The sequence below is a fragment of the Triturus cristatus genome, chromosome 5_2 (genome assembly GCF_964204655.1).
Source record: "Triturus cristatus chromosome 5_2, aTriCri1.1, whole genome shotgun sequence".
NCBI classification, from domain to species: Eukaryota; Metazoa; Chordata; class Amphibia; order Caudata; family Salamandridae; genus Triturus; species Triturus cristatus.
The window spans coordinates 888,967,145-888,985,470 of NC_140588.1; the positions used below are offsets into that span (position 1 = coordinate 888,967,145).

The 18,326-nt window shown below is 45.9% G+C and overlaps 1 protein-coding gene across 2 annotated transcripts in view; it reads right to left on the reverse strand.

Moving 5' to 3' along the window:
* The window catches only part of RNF128 (ring finger protein 128), a 651,941-nt gene that overhangs the window by 56,767 nt on the left and 576,848 nt on the right, over window positions 1-18,326 (reverse strand). For both annotated transcript variants that reach the window (XM_085608031.1, XM_085608032.1), the window contains exon 3: window positions 1,583-1,654. In XM_085608031.1, the coding sequence (XP_085464157.1) occupies window positions 1,583-1,654 (72 nt within the window). The remainder of the gene's footprint in view (window positions 1-1,582; window positions 1,655-18,326) is intronic.

Sequence of the window (18,326 nt, forward strand, 5' to 3'; positions counted from 1 at the left end):
GCGTAAACAACAAACAGGCAATGCATGGAGGGCACATGAAACTTGGAAGTATAAAAATGTACTAGCGCAAAACAGCTAAAGTAAAGATTAAGTAAAGATAAAACACAATAGCAACAATAATATTTTATTTAAATGACAGTGCAAAGCCCAATCAAGGGAAGGTTAAGATGCATAGCAGCACTTCAGTGAGGATCATAGAGGTCTATTTCTGGCTATCTATCTATCGCAACCAGATATTTGCTAAGGGCAAACACGACACTTCTTGAAGTGCCAGTTTAAAAAACCCTATGGGCAGTTGGATAATGTGTTTAACCAAGTTTGAGACACAAAGGCCAAATCCATATCTCATATATAACTAACTTTCAATCCTCCACTTTGTGGGTCTAATATAAGGAGATGGCAATGGCATGTTAAAAACGTATATGCTGAAGAATCTGTGTTACCATTACCACTTTGTCTAGATCTGTTTAAGGGTTTATCTTTCAAATTACAGACAGAAGCAAGCCATTAACCAAGTTGTAAGACAGGCAAGGGCATGGTGTATTTTGTTTAGCCATCGAATTCTTACATTTGACCTAGAGCACTGATCCTCATTCTTGTTGGCATGGTAGCGCTGTCTGTAGTGAAGTCGACATCTCCTATTGAAATAAATCAATGTGTCTGCTCCATAAAATAGCCCATCCTCCGAACGCATATTGCATTATCAATTGCGATAAGTTCACTTTATTTTTAGGCTAAATCATGGCTTGTCACTCACCAGCATTATCAGGACAATTAGTGCCTTAAACTGTCCGGAGTGCGCCGATACCTTCCACATATCACGCAGTGCCATTTAACCCTAGTGTGAATGGGCATAACTTCATAGTTGAGAAAGCCTTCTCAATGTCCCTCCAGATTTGCTCTATCTTGGTGCATCTTCAGACAGCCTGCATGGTCACTAGATTCATCACCAACATCATTAGCAGTCCAACACTTGAATGCATTCCGTTCTGTACAGCAGAAGCAGACCGTTTATGGGTACATTAGTTGAATCAGCCTTCGTATGGAGGTGATCATCTCTACTAGCAACAGGACTTCTCTCCATTTCATGTTTCCAACTCTACTAAATCTTTTTCAAGTTTCCAAAGTTAACAGAATTCACCCCAGTCAGGGCACCGTACACATTCCAGATTTATTTTAACACCAGTCCTCTTTAGAAGCTTCCAGGGGAGTACTGTTGACAACCTCACCTTAACTTTTAAGGCAGCCACTCTAGGCATGTCAATTTCTAAGGCGGGAGTGCCGCTGTCTTTATGGAGTTTGCATCCCTCTACGATAGCTACGCATGATGTAACAACTACAGGTAATCCTCCACCACCAACCCACAATTAGCTTCTCTAGTCAGTTTACCTTTCCACCCATAATTTATTGGGTCGGACTACACGCTACCATAACCTTAAAGGTTTTAGCTGACAGCGATTTTCTCCAATGAGGCCTTAAAAAAGCTTTTCTCTCCCAGAATATTCCTATACAGATCATTTCATAGCTACCTTTAACATTAACAAGTGCAAACTGTGAATACATATTCATTATTATATTTTACCACGTCTCCTTGCTTTAATGTGCGTAGCTGAAGCTGTCCAATAGCCTTCTTTGCATCGGCTTTCAGTTTTTTCTGAAACAAAAAAATACATGAGATACAGTTAGTCATGCACACCACCCAAAAATTAAAAAAACACATACCAGAGCACACTAACATCTGCTTGCAGATTACGGTCCACACACGTTTCTAAACATCAGTGATGCCTAGCATTGATCCACGAGGGCTGGGTCCATGGCAGATTAGCATTGCATTGGCAATTTGCATTGGATATGCATATTTGTTCAATTTAGAATCATTGAACGTAAACAGATCCCATGTGGATATGCTGAAGATCATACAACTGGCCCTTGCAGACCTCTTTAAGAGGCCTGGTCTCTGTGATCATCATGAAGCCAGTGTGAAGCGTGTCTTTGTTCATGACACCGTGGACCCCCAATGGTGTAAAGGAGGATGCTCATAAGGGTCACGGATTACTGTGCTTTTGTGTTCGGCTTCCCTGTGGAAGGAGGCATTTAAAAACCCCATTATCATAAAAGCCAATATAAAGATTTAAATAAACTCCCCCCCCCCCTTCTTCCCCCAAATTATGATGACTAATCAGTTTTTCCTTTAACAAATAGGTACATTTCAATCAGATATGTTAAGTTAATAAAAGGAAAAAAACCTATCCACGTCACGAGTCAAGTGCTTTGCATGTGTGTAGGTCAGACTAAGCTTCAGGTCAGGCTCTGCACACTTAAACCCACAATGAATACCTACATCACATTCCCAAAAGGCTAAACAGACCGCAATAACGCTGGCGCAGCTTCGCATACTTCTGCCTTCTTTGTGTGATTCCTGCAAACATTACTTGTTCGGGGGTGAGCAAACACCACTGCGGCCCGGTACATCTGCCTACAGATGAAAATACACAGCTAGTTTTACAGGAGGTCCAGAAGCTGAAAATAAACTATCGAGATGCTCGGTGGCACAAAAGTGTATTTAGGAGATAAGATGCAACATTGGGCAGCACAGAAAATAAAATGCAGCAAACAGCAATACTGGCTGGTACCACCACACACTGGGAAGGACGATTGTGCGGTGTATGTCAAAAGGCCATGATGCCCTAACCGCGTGCCGTGCTGCTCCTGGTTTCATCGTTCTAGCAGGCCCTACATACTTTCCTGTCCAAGTGACCCGACCCCTGAAACAAGTGCCTGCTAGGTGCTCTGTGTAGTGTTTGTGTCCCTTCCAATCAGAATTCAATATGCTGCTGTAGGCCTCCAAAATCAATGGTCCTCAAACTTTTTTTCTGTTGTGACCCCCTCCCTGTTCACATAATTTCAGCGGGCCCGTACAAAATAACAAACAAGTAATTATTGAATAAAATGTTAAATATCACTGGGTTCGAGAGCACACATTATAGCAAATATAGACAACGCAGATTTGAAGCACCGATATTCAAGCTGGGACACTAGATACACAAAGGGTAGAACACAAGCTTAACGTTTCAAGTGAGAATTTTCCAGATGTTATCTTCCTTCTTACTTTTTTTAGGTCTCGGGACCATCCGGTCGGCAGACCGGAAGTCCGGAGATTTATTTTAGGTCTCGGGACCATCCGGTCGGCAGACCGGAAGTCCGGAGATTTAATGTCTTTGAGAAGAGGGGCTTGCACCCGCCCCTCTTCTCCCCTGTTCTCCATTGGCTGGCCTAGTAAATGCTGGCCAGCCATTGGAGAAGAGGTCCCGTCACTCCAATCATGCCCCGTCCTTTTCGGATCGGGGGGCGTGTTTTTTGCAAGAAGTCTCCTTCTCTCCTCCAGCCAATGGCTGGAGGAGAGAAAAGACAAACACGCCCCCGATTCCGAAAACGACACTGCGTTTCTCCGAGGCATTTCTGCTTCGCCTCGGAGAAAGGCAGTTGTCTCTCTCTCTCTCTCTGTCATTTGTCTTCCTCTCCTTGACAGGCCCACAGGACCGTTCTACAGATGGTGAGCTTTGTGCAAACACATTCCGAGTCTTTGATCTCCAACAGCACGCAGTCTCGCTTTCCTCCGAGCCGCTGCGATGAGATCACCTCCTGCCCTGCTCCTCCCTCCCTCCCCCACCCACCCGAACTCTGCTGCCTCCCGGGCTCGGAACTAAAACCGTTCGTATTCACCCGACCTTTTAAATCCCTCTCCTCAGCCCAGATCGTAGCTCCGCTGCGATGAGATCACCTCCTGCCCTGCTCCTCCCTCCCTCCCCCACCCACCCGAACTCTGCTGCCTCCCGGGCTCGGAACTAAAACCGTTCGTATTCACCCGACCCTTTAAAACCCTCTCCTCAGCCCAGATCGTAGCTCACACCGGGCCAGTGCTGTTTGGGAAAGACGGACCCCGGGGTATATGCAGGAGCTCATTTGGCTTCCTCTCCTTGACAGGCCCCACAGGACCATTCTACAGATGGTGAGCTTTGTGCAAACACATTCCGAGTCTTTGATCTCCAACAGCACGCAGTCTCGCTTTCCTCCGAGCCACTGTGGTGAGATCACCTCCTGCCCTGCTCCTCCCTCCCCCACCCACCCGAACTCTGCTGCCTCCCGTGCTCGGAACTAAAACCGTTCGTATTCACCCGACCCTTTAAAACCCTCTCCTCAGCCCAGATCGGGACATTCTCGTAGCTCACACCGGGCCAGTGCTGTTTGGGAAAGGCGGACCCCGGGGTATATGCAGGAGCTCATTTGTCTTCCTCTCCTTGACAGGCCCCACAGGACCGTTCTCTGTGCATTCTGCAATTGTAGCCTTAATTTTATAATGTAATGATAGGACTGCAATTACCAGAGTGCACCGAAAAAACTGTTCTGAATGAGAGATGCGCGCATGGACCTGAGAAAATCGAGAGATCTGCTGAGACGCCTTTGCATACCAGAAAATTTCGTTCCTCCGAATATTAAATGTCCCTCAGTACATAAATCGTTTCAGACGCGTTTGAAGTTAAAGAGAGCAGCCTCACACTAGGTTCTGGAAGGCACGAGCACCCTCTACAGCCCCATTTTTACCGTGCAATTAATTAAAATGCTGTTTTCCTATCACTAAGAGCAAATTATTTGACTACATTGAGTACTTACCGGCCTGAGCAGCTGCTTATCTGCTGGGCAAAGTTGACGTTCTTGGGTGTTTTTATTAATTGAGAGCGATTTACGCCATTCTACAGTTGTCTCACAGCTCTACCCGAGAGTTTGAAAACTGCTGATACATCGCGATGAAACAGGAGCAGACTTTGCCATTAAGGAGAATGTAATCTTTTTACAATAAGATTTGCGTTTTTATACAGCGCAGACAAGTCACTGTATATGTGAGAGAGGTGTACATATTGCATTTGCAATACAAGCACTTAAATAGCAAAGTTGTGCAACTCAATATTTTTACATGACGATACGAAATTCCTCAGTACGCTTAACAATGCTGCTTGTAATGATTCCCAGCAGATGAGCTGTTCCTCCTGCGCTCTGTAGATTGAGATACAATGCCTGATAGAATTTAGTTAGTAAGAATGTATCAGTGTCCTCAAGATAATAATATAAATATAATAGAAATATTTAATGGATCAACAGTCTATGGGTGGACTTACAGGAGTCTACAGTTTGGCCATTGGGTACCATTGGTTGGCATTATTGTCACTCTCAATTGTTTGCTTCTTATTCAGTGGCTTTCCACGTCCCAGCTCGTCCATCCTCTGTATGTCCCTCCTCTGGAGAATAGTCTCTTTACCATCTCCCTGATTGTCTGCCTTCTATCCATCCCGTACTCACTTTTAGGGAGCAATTTATTTTTCTTTTTTTAAGTACTGCTTGAGAGTGCATGTGTTTTCCAGCTTTCTCCTTGTCTCCCTATGTGCTCCCCTCAAATGCCCACCCTCTCACTTCGTGTTCCTCTCATGTGTACATTTCCGTACATTTCACCCTAATTTCCCTGTGATTCATGTTGTTCCTGCCCCATATGCTTCTGCCCCACCCCCCATGTTGCTGTCACTTTTACATGTTGCTCGTTCTCTTGTGTGTGTCCCCCGTGCCCTCCATGTTTTGCTCTCCTTCCCCGCACCCTGTATTTTTCTCTCCAGGTGTGCATGCCACCCTGGCACCTGTATTGCTCTCTCCCTTTTCTGCTGTTTTTTCCCTCCTTGCCCCACCCGCTCCCCCATTCGCTCCTCTGGTCTGTTGCCCTTCCATCCTGCTGTTTTTTACATGAGCTTTCTTGCTAAAATATTTTTAAATTGTTTTATTTACCAATCCAAATGTCGAACTCCATCCCCTGCCATTCCACTAGCAAGCATGCTTTCTGACTCACCCAAACACACACTTCATTACACATGCATGTTCCAGTAGAATGATGTGACTGACAGAAGTGGTCCAGTCATTGTGCACTATTTATTTATTTATCAGAGGATTCTGCGCAGCGTTGGGAAAAAAACAGTGCTGCAGAACATCACCAAAAGGCATTGGCAAAGCCAATAGCCCACAAAAAGGCCAAACTCATGCTTGCTTAACTCTCTTTTATTATTAATATTATTATTATTTATAAAATGCCCCAGGTTAGCCCTGTAAAAATAGGAAAGAACGAGGACACCGTATTAGAAATTAAAAAATGTTTTTACATTATAGCATCCCCTAAAACAAGTAGCAATTCGGTTCTAAGAGTAAAATGTAGACTGCTGTGGATCTCAGCACTGGAGCACACACTGCCTGCACACAAATAGCTGTCAAGTTTTCGGTTTACCTATGTGGGACATTTTTTTGTTTTTAGTACACGTATGTGTGACATCTCAGTATCTTTTGAGTGGGACTTTGAGGGATTCTCTATAGTCAGGAGAACAAAGCAGTTATGATCATGTGATAAATATGAGAGATTACCCTTTTGCATTGCTGTTGTCTCACTACTGCCTTAAAACTGCTGGCACACCAGGTAGTTCACCTGTGCTTTTACCTAACACAGCCTGGGGCACCTAGGAACTGAGGCACCTAAGTGCACTTCCCACTGTGCATTGCTGGCCCACATGCGGTGGAGATTGAACCAGGATGAAATAACCACAGCAACAGTCAGTGAGTGGATGTATGCATCCCCCGACCATCACTCATGGACCTTTAATGGCCGTTTGTGAGCGACTTGGCCAAGCGGCCGTAGGTGAACAAGGGAATGAAGGGACCATGTTGTGTATGTGGCAGAGGGCAGGCCTAGGGTCTTCAATAACATAGGGTAACAGTGGAAAACCCTACTTTCTGGGCAGGAAGTGCTACAACTGGGGCCATTATCCTCATCTTAGTATCAGTGTGTTGAAGGAAGTTCCACCTCTGGACTTCAGCTTTAGTATTCGCACAAGGAATTAGAGGATCCTATATTACCACTTATGTCTGAACCAGGCCTTATGACAACTGGACTACCAGGAAGCTTGATGTGCAGACCTGGAAACTTCACGACAGCCTCCCTCCATCCTCCTCCCTCTCCCTTTGGTATCTTCTTCCTCACCACCTCAGCACCTATCACCCCTTAGGGGTGATCAGTTCACGCTTTATAAATACCAGGTTATTATTATGCATACTGACCCCCAGTTAACCCTAGGTTACATAGCCAAGCAGGGAAGGCAGCACCGAAGTATGAGCGAGAACAGCTGGTGCAGCGCTGTGCTGCGTGTAGCTATCTCTAGGGTCAGACTATCCTGGCAGTATTGCTGCCTCAATGTGGGATCAGGCAATAGCCCTGTGGCAGGATGGAAGAAGTGTCTTTTAAACGAGGTGCACCCAGGTAGGGCATAGGAGGGACAAGGAGCGCTTGAAACAATATAGTGATTAACCCAGCACTACATCCTACTCATTGGAGGGAAGCACTTGTTCTTCTCTCCCCTTCATCCTGTCTTTTCCCCATGTTATGCACTCTCATACTTACCAGCTTTTCCTTCTCTCTGTCGCCTCTCTTGCATTCCTTCCAACCGAGCCATCATGCCACATAACTCCTATCAGCATGATTTCATTCAGCGCCACACAGTTCCACGCAACACCATTCCATTCCACACTATACCATTCTACACCACACAATTCGACAACACACATAATTCAACTCAACAACACATATACACAACACATACATCCAATTCACGCCACAGAATACCACATAATCCTATCAAATTCAACAACACACCACGTAGTTAAACTCCACCATACCACTACACAACACAAATACCATTCCACATAATTCCACTCCGTAACACAGAATCCCAGGCAAGGTTTTAAAAACAAAAACATAAACAAAAATAATGTCATGAGCAATGCCAATAGCTCTAACTTTAACAATGCCGAGACCATTGGAAACGTTATATAATTGATTTGGGATGCGTTCTTTTTTCTGTGTAACTGCACTCTGTTTGCTATTGAAAGGACATTCTGTTGGTCAGGTGACTGTTTAAGATCTTTATTTGTGGCTTTCAGTTAACAAGAACGTCTATTTACTGTTTAACATGCGATGCATAATTATCTGGACTGCATGCAACGTGTTGTGTTTTTTCGCCAGCCAAGTCTCTTGACATGTAGCTGGTCAAGGCTGTCTCGTGTTTTTAACTGTCCGACTTGTAACAAAACCTCATGGGGAACGTGTGCACCCCATCTGACAGGTGGTAACTATCTCCAGCATTGGTGCCCATTTTCCTCCGGTATTTGTGCCACACGAAAGTAGCTGTAAATGCGCCTTTTCTGTTTATGCCAATGGTGATCTGATGACGAAAGAGCAGTCTGTGATTGATAGACTCCATCTTGGGGTTATTTTTACAGGTAGCTCACATTAATACAATGGATGGGCTGTCAGTAAAGTTGTTGCTTCAGTTGAATGAGTCACTTCTGTGCAAGTACTTCAAGGACGCCTGGGCTTTCTGTAGCCATAGATGAATTGTGCGTGGCTGCAGAGGTCTATAATGGGGGTGGCTTGTCCACAGGGGAAACAGGGGCTCCGTACAAAAGCCAGTGCAGAGTGACCGATCCAATCCGGCACCTCCACCCCCATCCTCCATGCCACAGAGGGAGGGCGGGCGGGCTGGAGGGGCCGGTGGGAGCATGGAGGATGGGGGTGGAGGTACCGGAGGGAGGCATGAGGGGTGAAAAATCGGAAGAAGAATGGCAAAGTAAATGAGTGTGGAAAGATTAGAGCGATACACACGTCGCACGGAGAATTCAGTGCTTGTGAGGCCTGCGTGTTCCACTTAGAGCGCCTCACTTCGGGGCAGACCCCCTCCCCCAACCAGGCGCAAGCTCAGATCTTGCATGAGCCGGAGGCCATGTCTGCGCCATCACTGAGTGCCAGGCTCTCCCGGCTCAGACACAGGGCCTCTCTGCTGCGCTACCTGGCCTCTCTGTAAGTGTGCGTCTCTGCTCTCCTCAGACCCTACCCCAGACATGCCAACCCTCCCGATTCAGGCGGGAGACTACCGATTTCAAGGCAAGTCTCCCGCCTCCCGATTCCTGCAAGCAAAATCCCGATTCCTCGAGGTTTCAGCTGACCGGGCTTGGTATTTTGTAACGTGCTAATTCTTCCAGCAATAGTCAGAGTGGCGATGCAGGGACTCTAGAAGGGGTGAAAAATCAACAAAGCCCCATTAACAAGCGAATGGTCTTTTAAAGACCTGTGAAGTACTTGGGGGCAGCTGTGTGTGTGCCTGGGCTGCCACACAGGTGGGGGAGGGTTGGTATATGCACTGCCAGCAACCTGCCAGGCCAGTGAGTGCAGAACACTTGCATAACCCTCTCTCTGCCTGCCATCGCGCTCCATGCTTCTGAAGGGTAAGAAAACAAGCATTTACAATGCAACGGTCTCGGCATTGTTAAAGTTACAGCTATTGGCATTGCTCGTGACAATGCCGTTTCTTTAAATGTTTTAAAAACAAAAAGATAAACAAAAATAATGTCATGAGCAATGCCAATAGCTCTAACTTTACCAATGCCGAGACCATTGCATTGTAAATGCTTGTTCTTAGGATAATTCCTGTGTGTCACACTGAAAACAATATGGTCATCAAAGGAGCCATAAACAAAATAGGGGACTTGAGACAGCATCAAAGAAATTGAGAAAAAAACTCCTTTTCTTGCCTTTTAATTTGTCTCATTATCATACTATGTAGGCAATTCAACCAGTCCCGGCTGTTTAGCAAAAAAGCACTTTAACATTATGTGGATGGGCTCAAAAACCTGGCAAACATAAAGCTGCAAGCCCCAAAATAGAATACACGGTTGGCTAAAGTAAGAGTTTTAACAGTAGATGTTGCACTAAAAATTGATCCACAATGCAGTGCCAAGAAATTTAATAATCACCTTTAAAAAAGTGTAACTATAATTAAAACAGGATTACCAGCATGCTTTGGCAGACCTTCCACCCGTCTACAGTGTGATCCTCATCAGCAGTAAGGTTGCGGGGTTACATGCAGCACTCCCTTTGACACCTACTGATTCATTAAAGAGAGGCTCACCCCACTCTTTTCTTTCAATAAAGTCATTGTTCTGTTTTTGGCATATTTGTGCTTCTCTTGGCCAGAGCGCTCCCCAACTGCACACTTTAGCAAATGAGGTACCCTCAGGGGAATACATCTGTCCTAAAGTGATCACAGTCCCATGATTTGGCCATGTAATGAATAGTGCATGTGACCTTTATTCATGGAATACATACCCTATTAACTGCACCCAAAAGGAGCAAGACTGCCTATTTACTAACCCTGGTCGCAACTATTTAATCTCCAATCCCTGGGTGCCCTCATGTGAAATGTTTTTAGGTCTCGCCTGACCCAGCGCATGCGCTGGTTCGGCGAGACTTATTGAGAAGGCTCCAAAAATTGCTACCAGGCCAGCCTAGAGCTACAGTGCATGTGCGCGGGCGCGCGCTTTACCGCAATTACTTCATTTTCGCAGCCGCACGGCCGCTTTGATGTTTGATCGTGATCGTGATCACTTTCACTTTCGCGATCGCACGGCCGCTTTGCATTGCCAATAGGTCTCGCTTTTGGGACCTTATAAGTATTTAGTTATGCAACTGTTTCATAGCTAAACACTTGTAAGGTCCCAAAGGCGAGACCTATTGGCTATGCCAATGCTTGTTTAGATTGGTGCTTAGAAACATGAGAGGTTGGGCACTCTAATATTGGTGGCCAACCTCTAGCTGTAGCCCAGAATTGTAGTGCACTTCCTAGGTACAGTGGTAGCAAGGAAGTGTGCTGTGTTCCTTTGCAGACATGCTTTCCAATGCCACTCTTTTCGGACCCTGCATCAACACTACAAGCCAGGCATTGCAGGTCGCATCTTACGTCGCATTTCTTTCAAAGGACCAGCACTATTTAGTTGTGCTCTCCTTTCATGTATCAAGTTAGCTCCAACACATCACCTTGGCCTGAGAGAAGGGACACCTGACCAAACAACTGCTTTCAAGGGCACGACCACTGCAAAACAAATTTACTACGGAAATGGGCTGGCTACTTATACCACACACATTGTGCCCAACTCGGTCTGGGTCTGCTGAGCCCAGCCATAGTTCCCGATTGGATGTAGGATGTTCGCAGTAGATACACATCTGTAGGGGACACAAAGGGATTCCAGCGATCAGCAAATACATCAGAGTGAACTGTACACGGTTTGGGATGCTGGTTTCTGTACAGTTGAAAACAAGCATTTGCAATGCAATAGGTATCATATTTACGCGCGTTTGAGCTATTGGCATTGTAAATGACAATGCCTTTTATTTATGTTTTGGTTTTCAAAACATGAATAAAAGGCATTGTCATTTACAATGCCAATAGCTTGAACGCGCGTAAATGCAAGTCCTATTACATTGCAACTGTTTTTTTCCTTCAGTGGGGGAGTGGAAAAAGCAGTGCTGCGTATTTGGCAACGGGAAACGAGGACGACGATTTTGAGGCGAATCGCTGCACTTAAATAGCAGGAACCATTGAGAGGAGGTGGAGTAATTGGAAAACCCCCCCTGAGTTTTAAGAAAGAGAAGCTTGTTTGCCTTTCAGGGTATTGCGCACATAATAAACGCGCTAACAAGGTGCTAATTCCTGGCAAAATCTGGGGACGGACCTATTTTAAAGTATTGAATACTACAAAACGAATTGGTGTGGGATTTATACACACTAACATTATGAAATTAATTATAAATAAGGACAATAACAGAAAAATTAATCTACAGTCTTGAAAAAGATGGAATGAAAAACCAAACCATCGAAACGCGTCGACGCAAATTGATTGACATAATCTTAGGGCTAATCCGATCCTGGAGTTGCAAAACTTAGAGTGCAACCGGGTTGGGTGCTTAACACCCTATTTGATGTGTTATACCTAAAGACAGAGTGTATTGTCTAGAAACGTTTTCTCTTGTGTTTATATTGTGACGTATCTCCTGTATAGAATTGTGATTATTGTATGATTTGTTTACACGAAGTATGAGATAGATGTTATTGAGATTTTTTAAAAGAAAAAAGTTTTTAATTAGATTGTTTTTACTGTGACACTAACGGTGAAATAAAAATGTTTTGTATTTTTATAATTGAATGAGTCTGCTGATGATTTATATTTCTGTATAGGTCGTACTTTGAACAGAGTGTAGTTTTAATTAGTTGCATTCCAACCTAGCAGTGGGCTTGGTGGTATTATATGTACTGGCTTCCAAGGGATAGTTTGTTTTAACTTATTTGGCATGCCCCCCATGTGCGATGTGCGCCCCCCCCGCAACGAAAGCGGCCTGCAATATTAAATAAATAAATAAGCGCATCTGCTATAGTTAAAGCGGAATCGCTATAATTTAAATATATATCCATTAGTAAAACCAATTTCTACTACTGAATATAATATGGCCTATGTACCAGATAATGCTAGTTGATCCTTTGATCTCAAAGAGATATGTACAAATGCACAGTGGAAAGGACTGACAGATGCAGGGAATGTGATTCTCCCCCTTGATCGAGCAGTAAACTTTTGCTTGGACAGGAGGAAAGACCCGATATTGCTGAGATCTGGGGAAGAAAGATGTGGAGAGGCGGTCATGGTCTGACTGTGTTTTGATACAGGCTCAGTGTGCTTCTGTGAGGACTTCGCCGACCCGCTCCCGCCTCCCAGCTGCTCCTCCCTCCCACCGCGCCTTAAATGGCGGGCGCTGTGGACCGCGCCCAGCGCCAGAACCCCTGGACCCCGCAACCGCCACTAGACTCCGCTACGACGCCAGCACCCTCCACACCGGCTGAGACCACCGCTGCTTCCAGGCCGCCCCGAAACGCACCCATGGACCTTTCTCCTGCCACACCTGCAGCTTCACCTGCGACAGAGCCACCAAACCTCCCAGGAACGGACCCAACCACCTCCGCTGCATACTCCGCTGCATACTCCTCAACACCCGCTCCGCACGCAAAAACGCCGTCGAGCTCTGGGACCTGCTCAACACCACCCCAGACGTCGCCTTCCTGACCGAGACCTGGTGTAACGACTCCTCGGCGCCTGACATCACCATAGCCATCCCGGACGGCTACAAGATCACCCGCAGGGATCGCGCCAATGGAATCGGAGGAGCAATAGCCATCGTCCACAAGTCCACCCTCAAGGTCTCCACCCACGCGGACGACACAGTCAACACCGCCGAACACCTGCTCTTACGGATCCACACCGACCCCAACACCACCCTCAGACGAACACTCATCTACAGACCACCCCCGGGCACAGTTTAGCGACTCCATCGCCGACCTCACCAGCACCCACGCACTGGCCTCCATGGACTACATCCTCCTCGGGGACCTGAACTTCCACCTTGAGAACAACAACGACGCCAACTCCGCCACCCTGATCGACAACCTCGGCCTCAGACACCTCGTCACTGCACCCACCCATGACGCCGGACACACACTGGACCCCATCTTCTCCACTAGCACCCACGTCACCTACCACCACACCACTGAGCTCCACTGGACCGACCACTGCTGCATCCATTTCACCTTCAAGAAACCAACCACGCACCACCGCACCCAACTGCTTCCCCGCCGCTGCTGGAGCAAAGTCACCGAAGACCAGCTGACCACCACCCTCGCCCAGAACCCACCCACCGACCAAGATGCCGCCGCCCGCAACCTCAGACAGTGGATCAACTACTGCGCCAACACCCGCGCACCGCTCAAGAAACCCTCCAACAGTCACACCAGCAAGAAAGCCACCTGGTTCACCGACGAGCTCCAGACCTCCAAACGTGCATGCCGGAACCTGGAGAAGAAATGGCTCCACGAACGCACATCAGACATCCACGCAGCCCACAAGGACGCCACCCGCAGACATCACCACCTCATCAGATTAGCCAAGAGATCTTCCTTCAAAGACCGCCTGGAGAACAACACACACAACAGCAAAGAGCTCTTCAGCATCGTGAAGGAACTCTCCAACCCAAGCGCCAACACCAATGACATCCCGCCCTCACAAGAACTGTGCGACTCACTGGCCACCTTCTTCCACCGCAAGATCGCTATCCACGACAGCTTCAACACCACAACCGCGCCGACTACACCAGAATCCAACCCCCCCTGCGAACACCACCCACACCATCCGCCTGACCTCCTGGGCTAACGTCGACGAGACACAGCGGACGCAGCCATCACACCCCAACTACGAAAGGTCATCAACACCTCCTTCAAAACAGCGAGATTCCGGGATAGCTGGAAGCACGCCAAAATCAGCGCCCTCCTCAAGAAGCCCAAGGCGGACCCCAAGGACCTTAAGAACTTCCGGGCCCATCTCCCTACTCCCGGTCATCGAAAAAATAGTCAACATGCAACTGGCCCGCCACCTATAAGACAACAACATCTTAGACCCCTCCCAGTCCGGATTCAGACGAAACCACAGCACCGAGACAGCCCTCATCGCCGCCACAGACGACATCAGGCGCCAACTAGACAACTGTGGTAAATAATTTAATTACCGGGACTTAATTTGATACAGAAACATAATAAAATAGCTCAGTAAATAAGAGGCAGAATCCGTGGTATTAGAGGTTCGGAATGGGCTTTATTCCAATGGTCGATTATAATCGGTTGCTCCAGGTTCCATCACCACGAAGGTTCAGGAAGTGAAGTACATACTTTATTGACAATCAATTACTTTTATACAATAAGCATTACAGTGAAGCAAATACAAGAGGCGTAACAATTGATAGTGGAGATAATATATTCATACGTGGCAAAGATAGGCGTAACTGGGTGTGTTTAAAGAACGTCATCAGATGTGATGTCATAAGAGGGTGGTTACATGAAAGAATTTCGCAATGTCAGCAGAAATACTTGGCAGAAATGCGCGCGCAGCAGCATGACGTGTGATTGACGTGCAGCTAGGGGGTGAAGGGGACTTGACATTTAGCTCTACGTGTGGCGACAAATGTCTGGAGGGTCAAGTCAACCTAATCCCAAATCATATCTAACATCCTATGTTTAAAGAACTATGTTATCCAAAAGAGAGGCCTTCTTGGAGTAGAATCTTATTCTATACTGACTATACTGACTGTTAGTGCGTGTACAAGCGTCTAAGTGTCTACACTAGATGCGAGGACAGGAATCTTCCATGGTAACAGTGCTATGAATTACTTGCATAAAGACAGAGAAGCCGGGCCTTTGCTCGGTAGCTGGCAGAATGTTTACTTAAGCTACTAGACAGGAATGCATTGGGCAGGGAGCGGAGCAGATAATTTCCGAAGGTGAAATACAGTTCTTGGCAGGCAGCAAGCTGATGTCAGGCATCGTGAGCCGCGCAGAGGATGAGACAAAGTTCATGGTCACAGATGCAGGCTCGGACTGGAGCTTCAGAGACAGAGAGCAAGAAAAGCTTGATGACAGAATCAGGGCCTACTTGCCTGGACTGTAAAATGGCATAAGTGAACCATATAAAGGCGGTGGCCTTTCGTACTTAGGAATGGAATATCCGGCCCATTCATGGCGGATCTGAAAGAGGACATGTTAACGGTGGACGCACATGTGTTTGCGTCTTCATAACTGGAACTGGAGGGATCATACATGTACTTGTAACATGCACATAGAACCGTTGGGGTCCAAGATAGGGGACATAACTGACCAGAAAAATCCATATTTCCACATTCCCTCCTTGTCCCCTACTTGCCCGTCAAGAGATATCAATCTTCATTAATCCATTGATTTGTTCATATAGCATCATTTGTTCTTCTTTCTTCTTCCGGGATCTTGAATGAAAATCTTGATGTGGAATGCACGATGTGGCACACAGACCACAAATCGCTGGTCCACATTGCAGGCATAAGCAGCAACTGAATAGTATGAGAAGGCCAATACCTAGGAAGGATAGAACTCTCCATCCCCAGGTTGATAACACGCTCCAAAACCAACCGGACCAAGTCCAGGTGCCTGGATTCTGGTGTATCTGGCTTACAATCTTATGAAGGTGCGTTATAGCTTTATATACAGATGGCGAATTTTCTGGTATGAAAATGCAACAGCTTGATCCGATGACCCTACAAGCTCCGCCCCTATCGGCCAGGATGACGTCAAGGACAAGACGATTTTGAAGCACAACAATCCGCATAGCAGACTGCTCTTCTGTTAAATTGCCTAAGGCGGAAATAGTTTCGTTCACTACTGCTTCAAGGGTTCTAGTCAATCTACGTATCAGCTTACTATTAGTAACGGTACCTATATAGGGAAAGAGACCTTTATTGAAATCTGTGTATTTTTCCCATGCTGTTTCAGTGTAGTCGACTATTGGGAGATCTCTCCTTTCTCTATTGTGTACTAAATGAGTATTTCTGTGATAATCAGGAGGGGCTAGAAAAACAGGTGGCAAAAGGAATCCAATGTAGCAAGTACCATCCCAATCTAGAGGCAAACGTACATATGCCGTCTGACCACATATAAAATAGGAATGGCGGGAAGCTCTAAATGTAGACTTGCCTTGATCACTGAATTCTATTACAGTGGTGCATCTACTATGGCCCATATGTATGGAACCATTCTTTCTTACACATAATTCACCTTTTACTGGAAATACTGACATGGCGGGCAAACTTGGATTAGCTTCGGATTCGACATTCAAGATCAGGAGATTAAGCGTAAAATTACCTAATCCATATACTTCATTTTCTAGATCAGTTCCTGTTCTTTTGGGAAGTCCCTCCTTGTTGGGGTGGCAGACCTTAAGTAAAACTAAGTTCAGATTTCCCCATACCCCATTGTCTTGATAAACTGCAGAGTTCGAATCTTGGGAATTAATTAAACTAAACCATGCTCCACAGGAGCCGTTATGTGTGAACGGATATGGAAAAAGAGGTAGAATTCCTTTATAGTTCTGATAGGGAGGGAGTCGGCCACATATCCAACAATTTGTAGCATTGCTAACCTGATGGGAATGATGTAACATACTAATAAAAGTGTTATTGCGCAGCGCAAATCTGTATGACAATTCATGCGGAGGTAATTCGCTAAAAGAATGTTCAGCAGTAATATTATAAACATGTCTAGAAATAGGATAACATATGTGCAACAATATACTTGCAGTAATTATTAAAAGACTAAGGAAAAACGAAATTAATAACGTCACTGTACAATGACTACGCAGTGATTTACAGTACGCCTGTCGTTTCAGCATTTTTCGGGTGTATTCTCTATTCAGGTCCAAGGGATACATGTCAGAGACAATTCAACCGCTTCACCTCGGAGAGGACTTAAACAATCAAATTGCTTGACTGATTGGACCTGAGCTTTAGTTTATAATGTTCGGCATTACTTTTTTCAACAAAAGGAAGTTTTGAGTCAATGGGTGAAGACACACAAGGTGTAGTTTTTATATCTGATGGTAGTCCATAAAATTTCTTGATATGACTTGAATGAATCCAGCCTTTCCTGCCTTCGATCTTCACGGCTGTCCTCGTCGTTAATAACACGAGCTGAGGCGACCTCCACCTAGGATCCAGCTGAGTCTTTCGATCAAAATTCCTCACGAAAACGAGATCCCCCGGAATTACGTCATGGGGTTTCACTTCAGTGTTGTTAGGAAAAGCTGCAGCTACCTGTGAACGACAAGATTGTAGTGCAGACATCAAGGAAGCCAAGTAATCGGTCAGCATATTACAGTCAATATCAGTTATTTTACGTGGTATAGGCGTCCCCCACATATTTGGTGGTCTACCGAAGATCACCTCATACGGGGATAGCCCTGTTCGAGAGTGTGCTACCATTCTCATGTAAAAGAGTGCAACTGGTAATGCTACTACCCAGTCTACACCTTTCTCCCTGCATATTTTGGACAGTCTGATTTTTAAAGTTTGATTATGTCGTTCCACGAGACCTGCTGCCTCGGGGTGTCGGACACAATGAAACTTCCACTGATATCCTAGCAAAAGTGAAACGTGTTTCATTAATTCGGATGAGAACGGCTGGCCGTTATCTGAGTAGACAGCACGTGGTAAACCGTATCGTGGGAAGAATTCTCGAACTAGCTGCTTGGCAGTAGTCGGGGCAGTGTAATCTGATACCGGGTACGCTTCGGTCCAACGGGAAAGAGCACAGACAACTACGAGAACATATTTGAATCCACGACATCGTTCCATCTGGATATAATCCATCTGGAGAATTTCAAAAGGGTGATCAGGAGGCTGAAATCCACCCTGCTCTACGGGAATGCTTTTTCCTGGGTTGAACTGACAACAGATCATACAGGTACGAACTTTTTGTTTCGCTGCTGCTCGTAAATGCTTGTTGAACCAAATATGT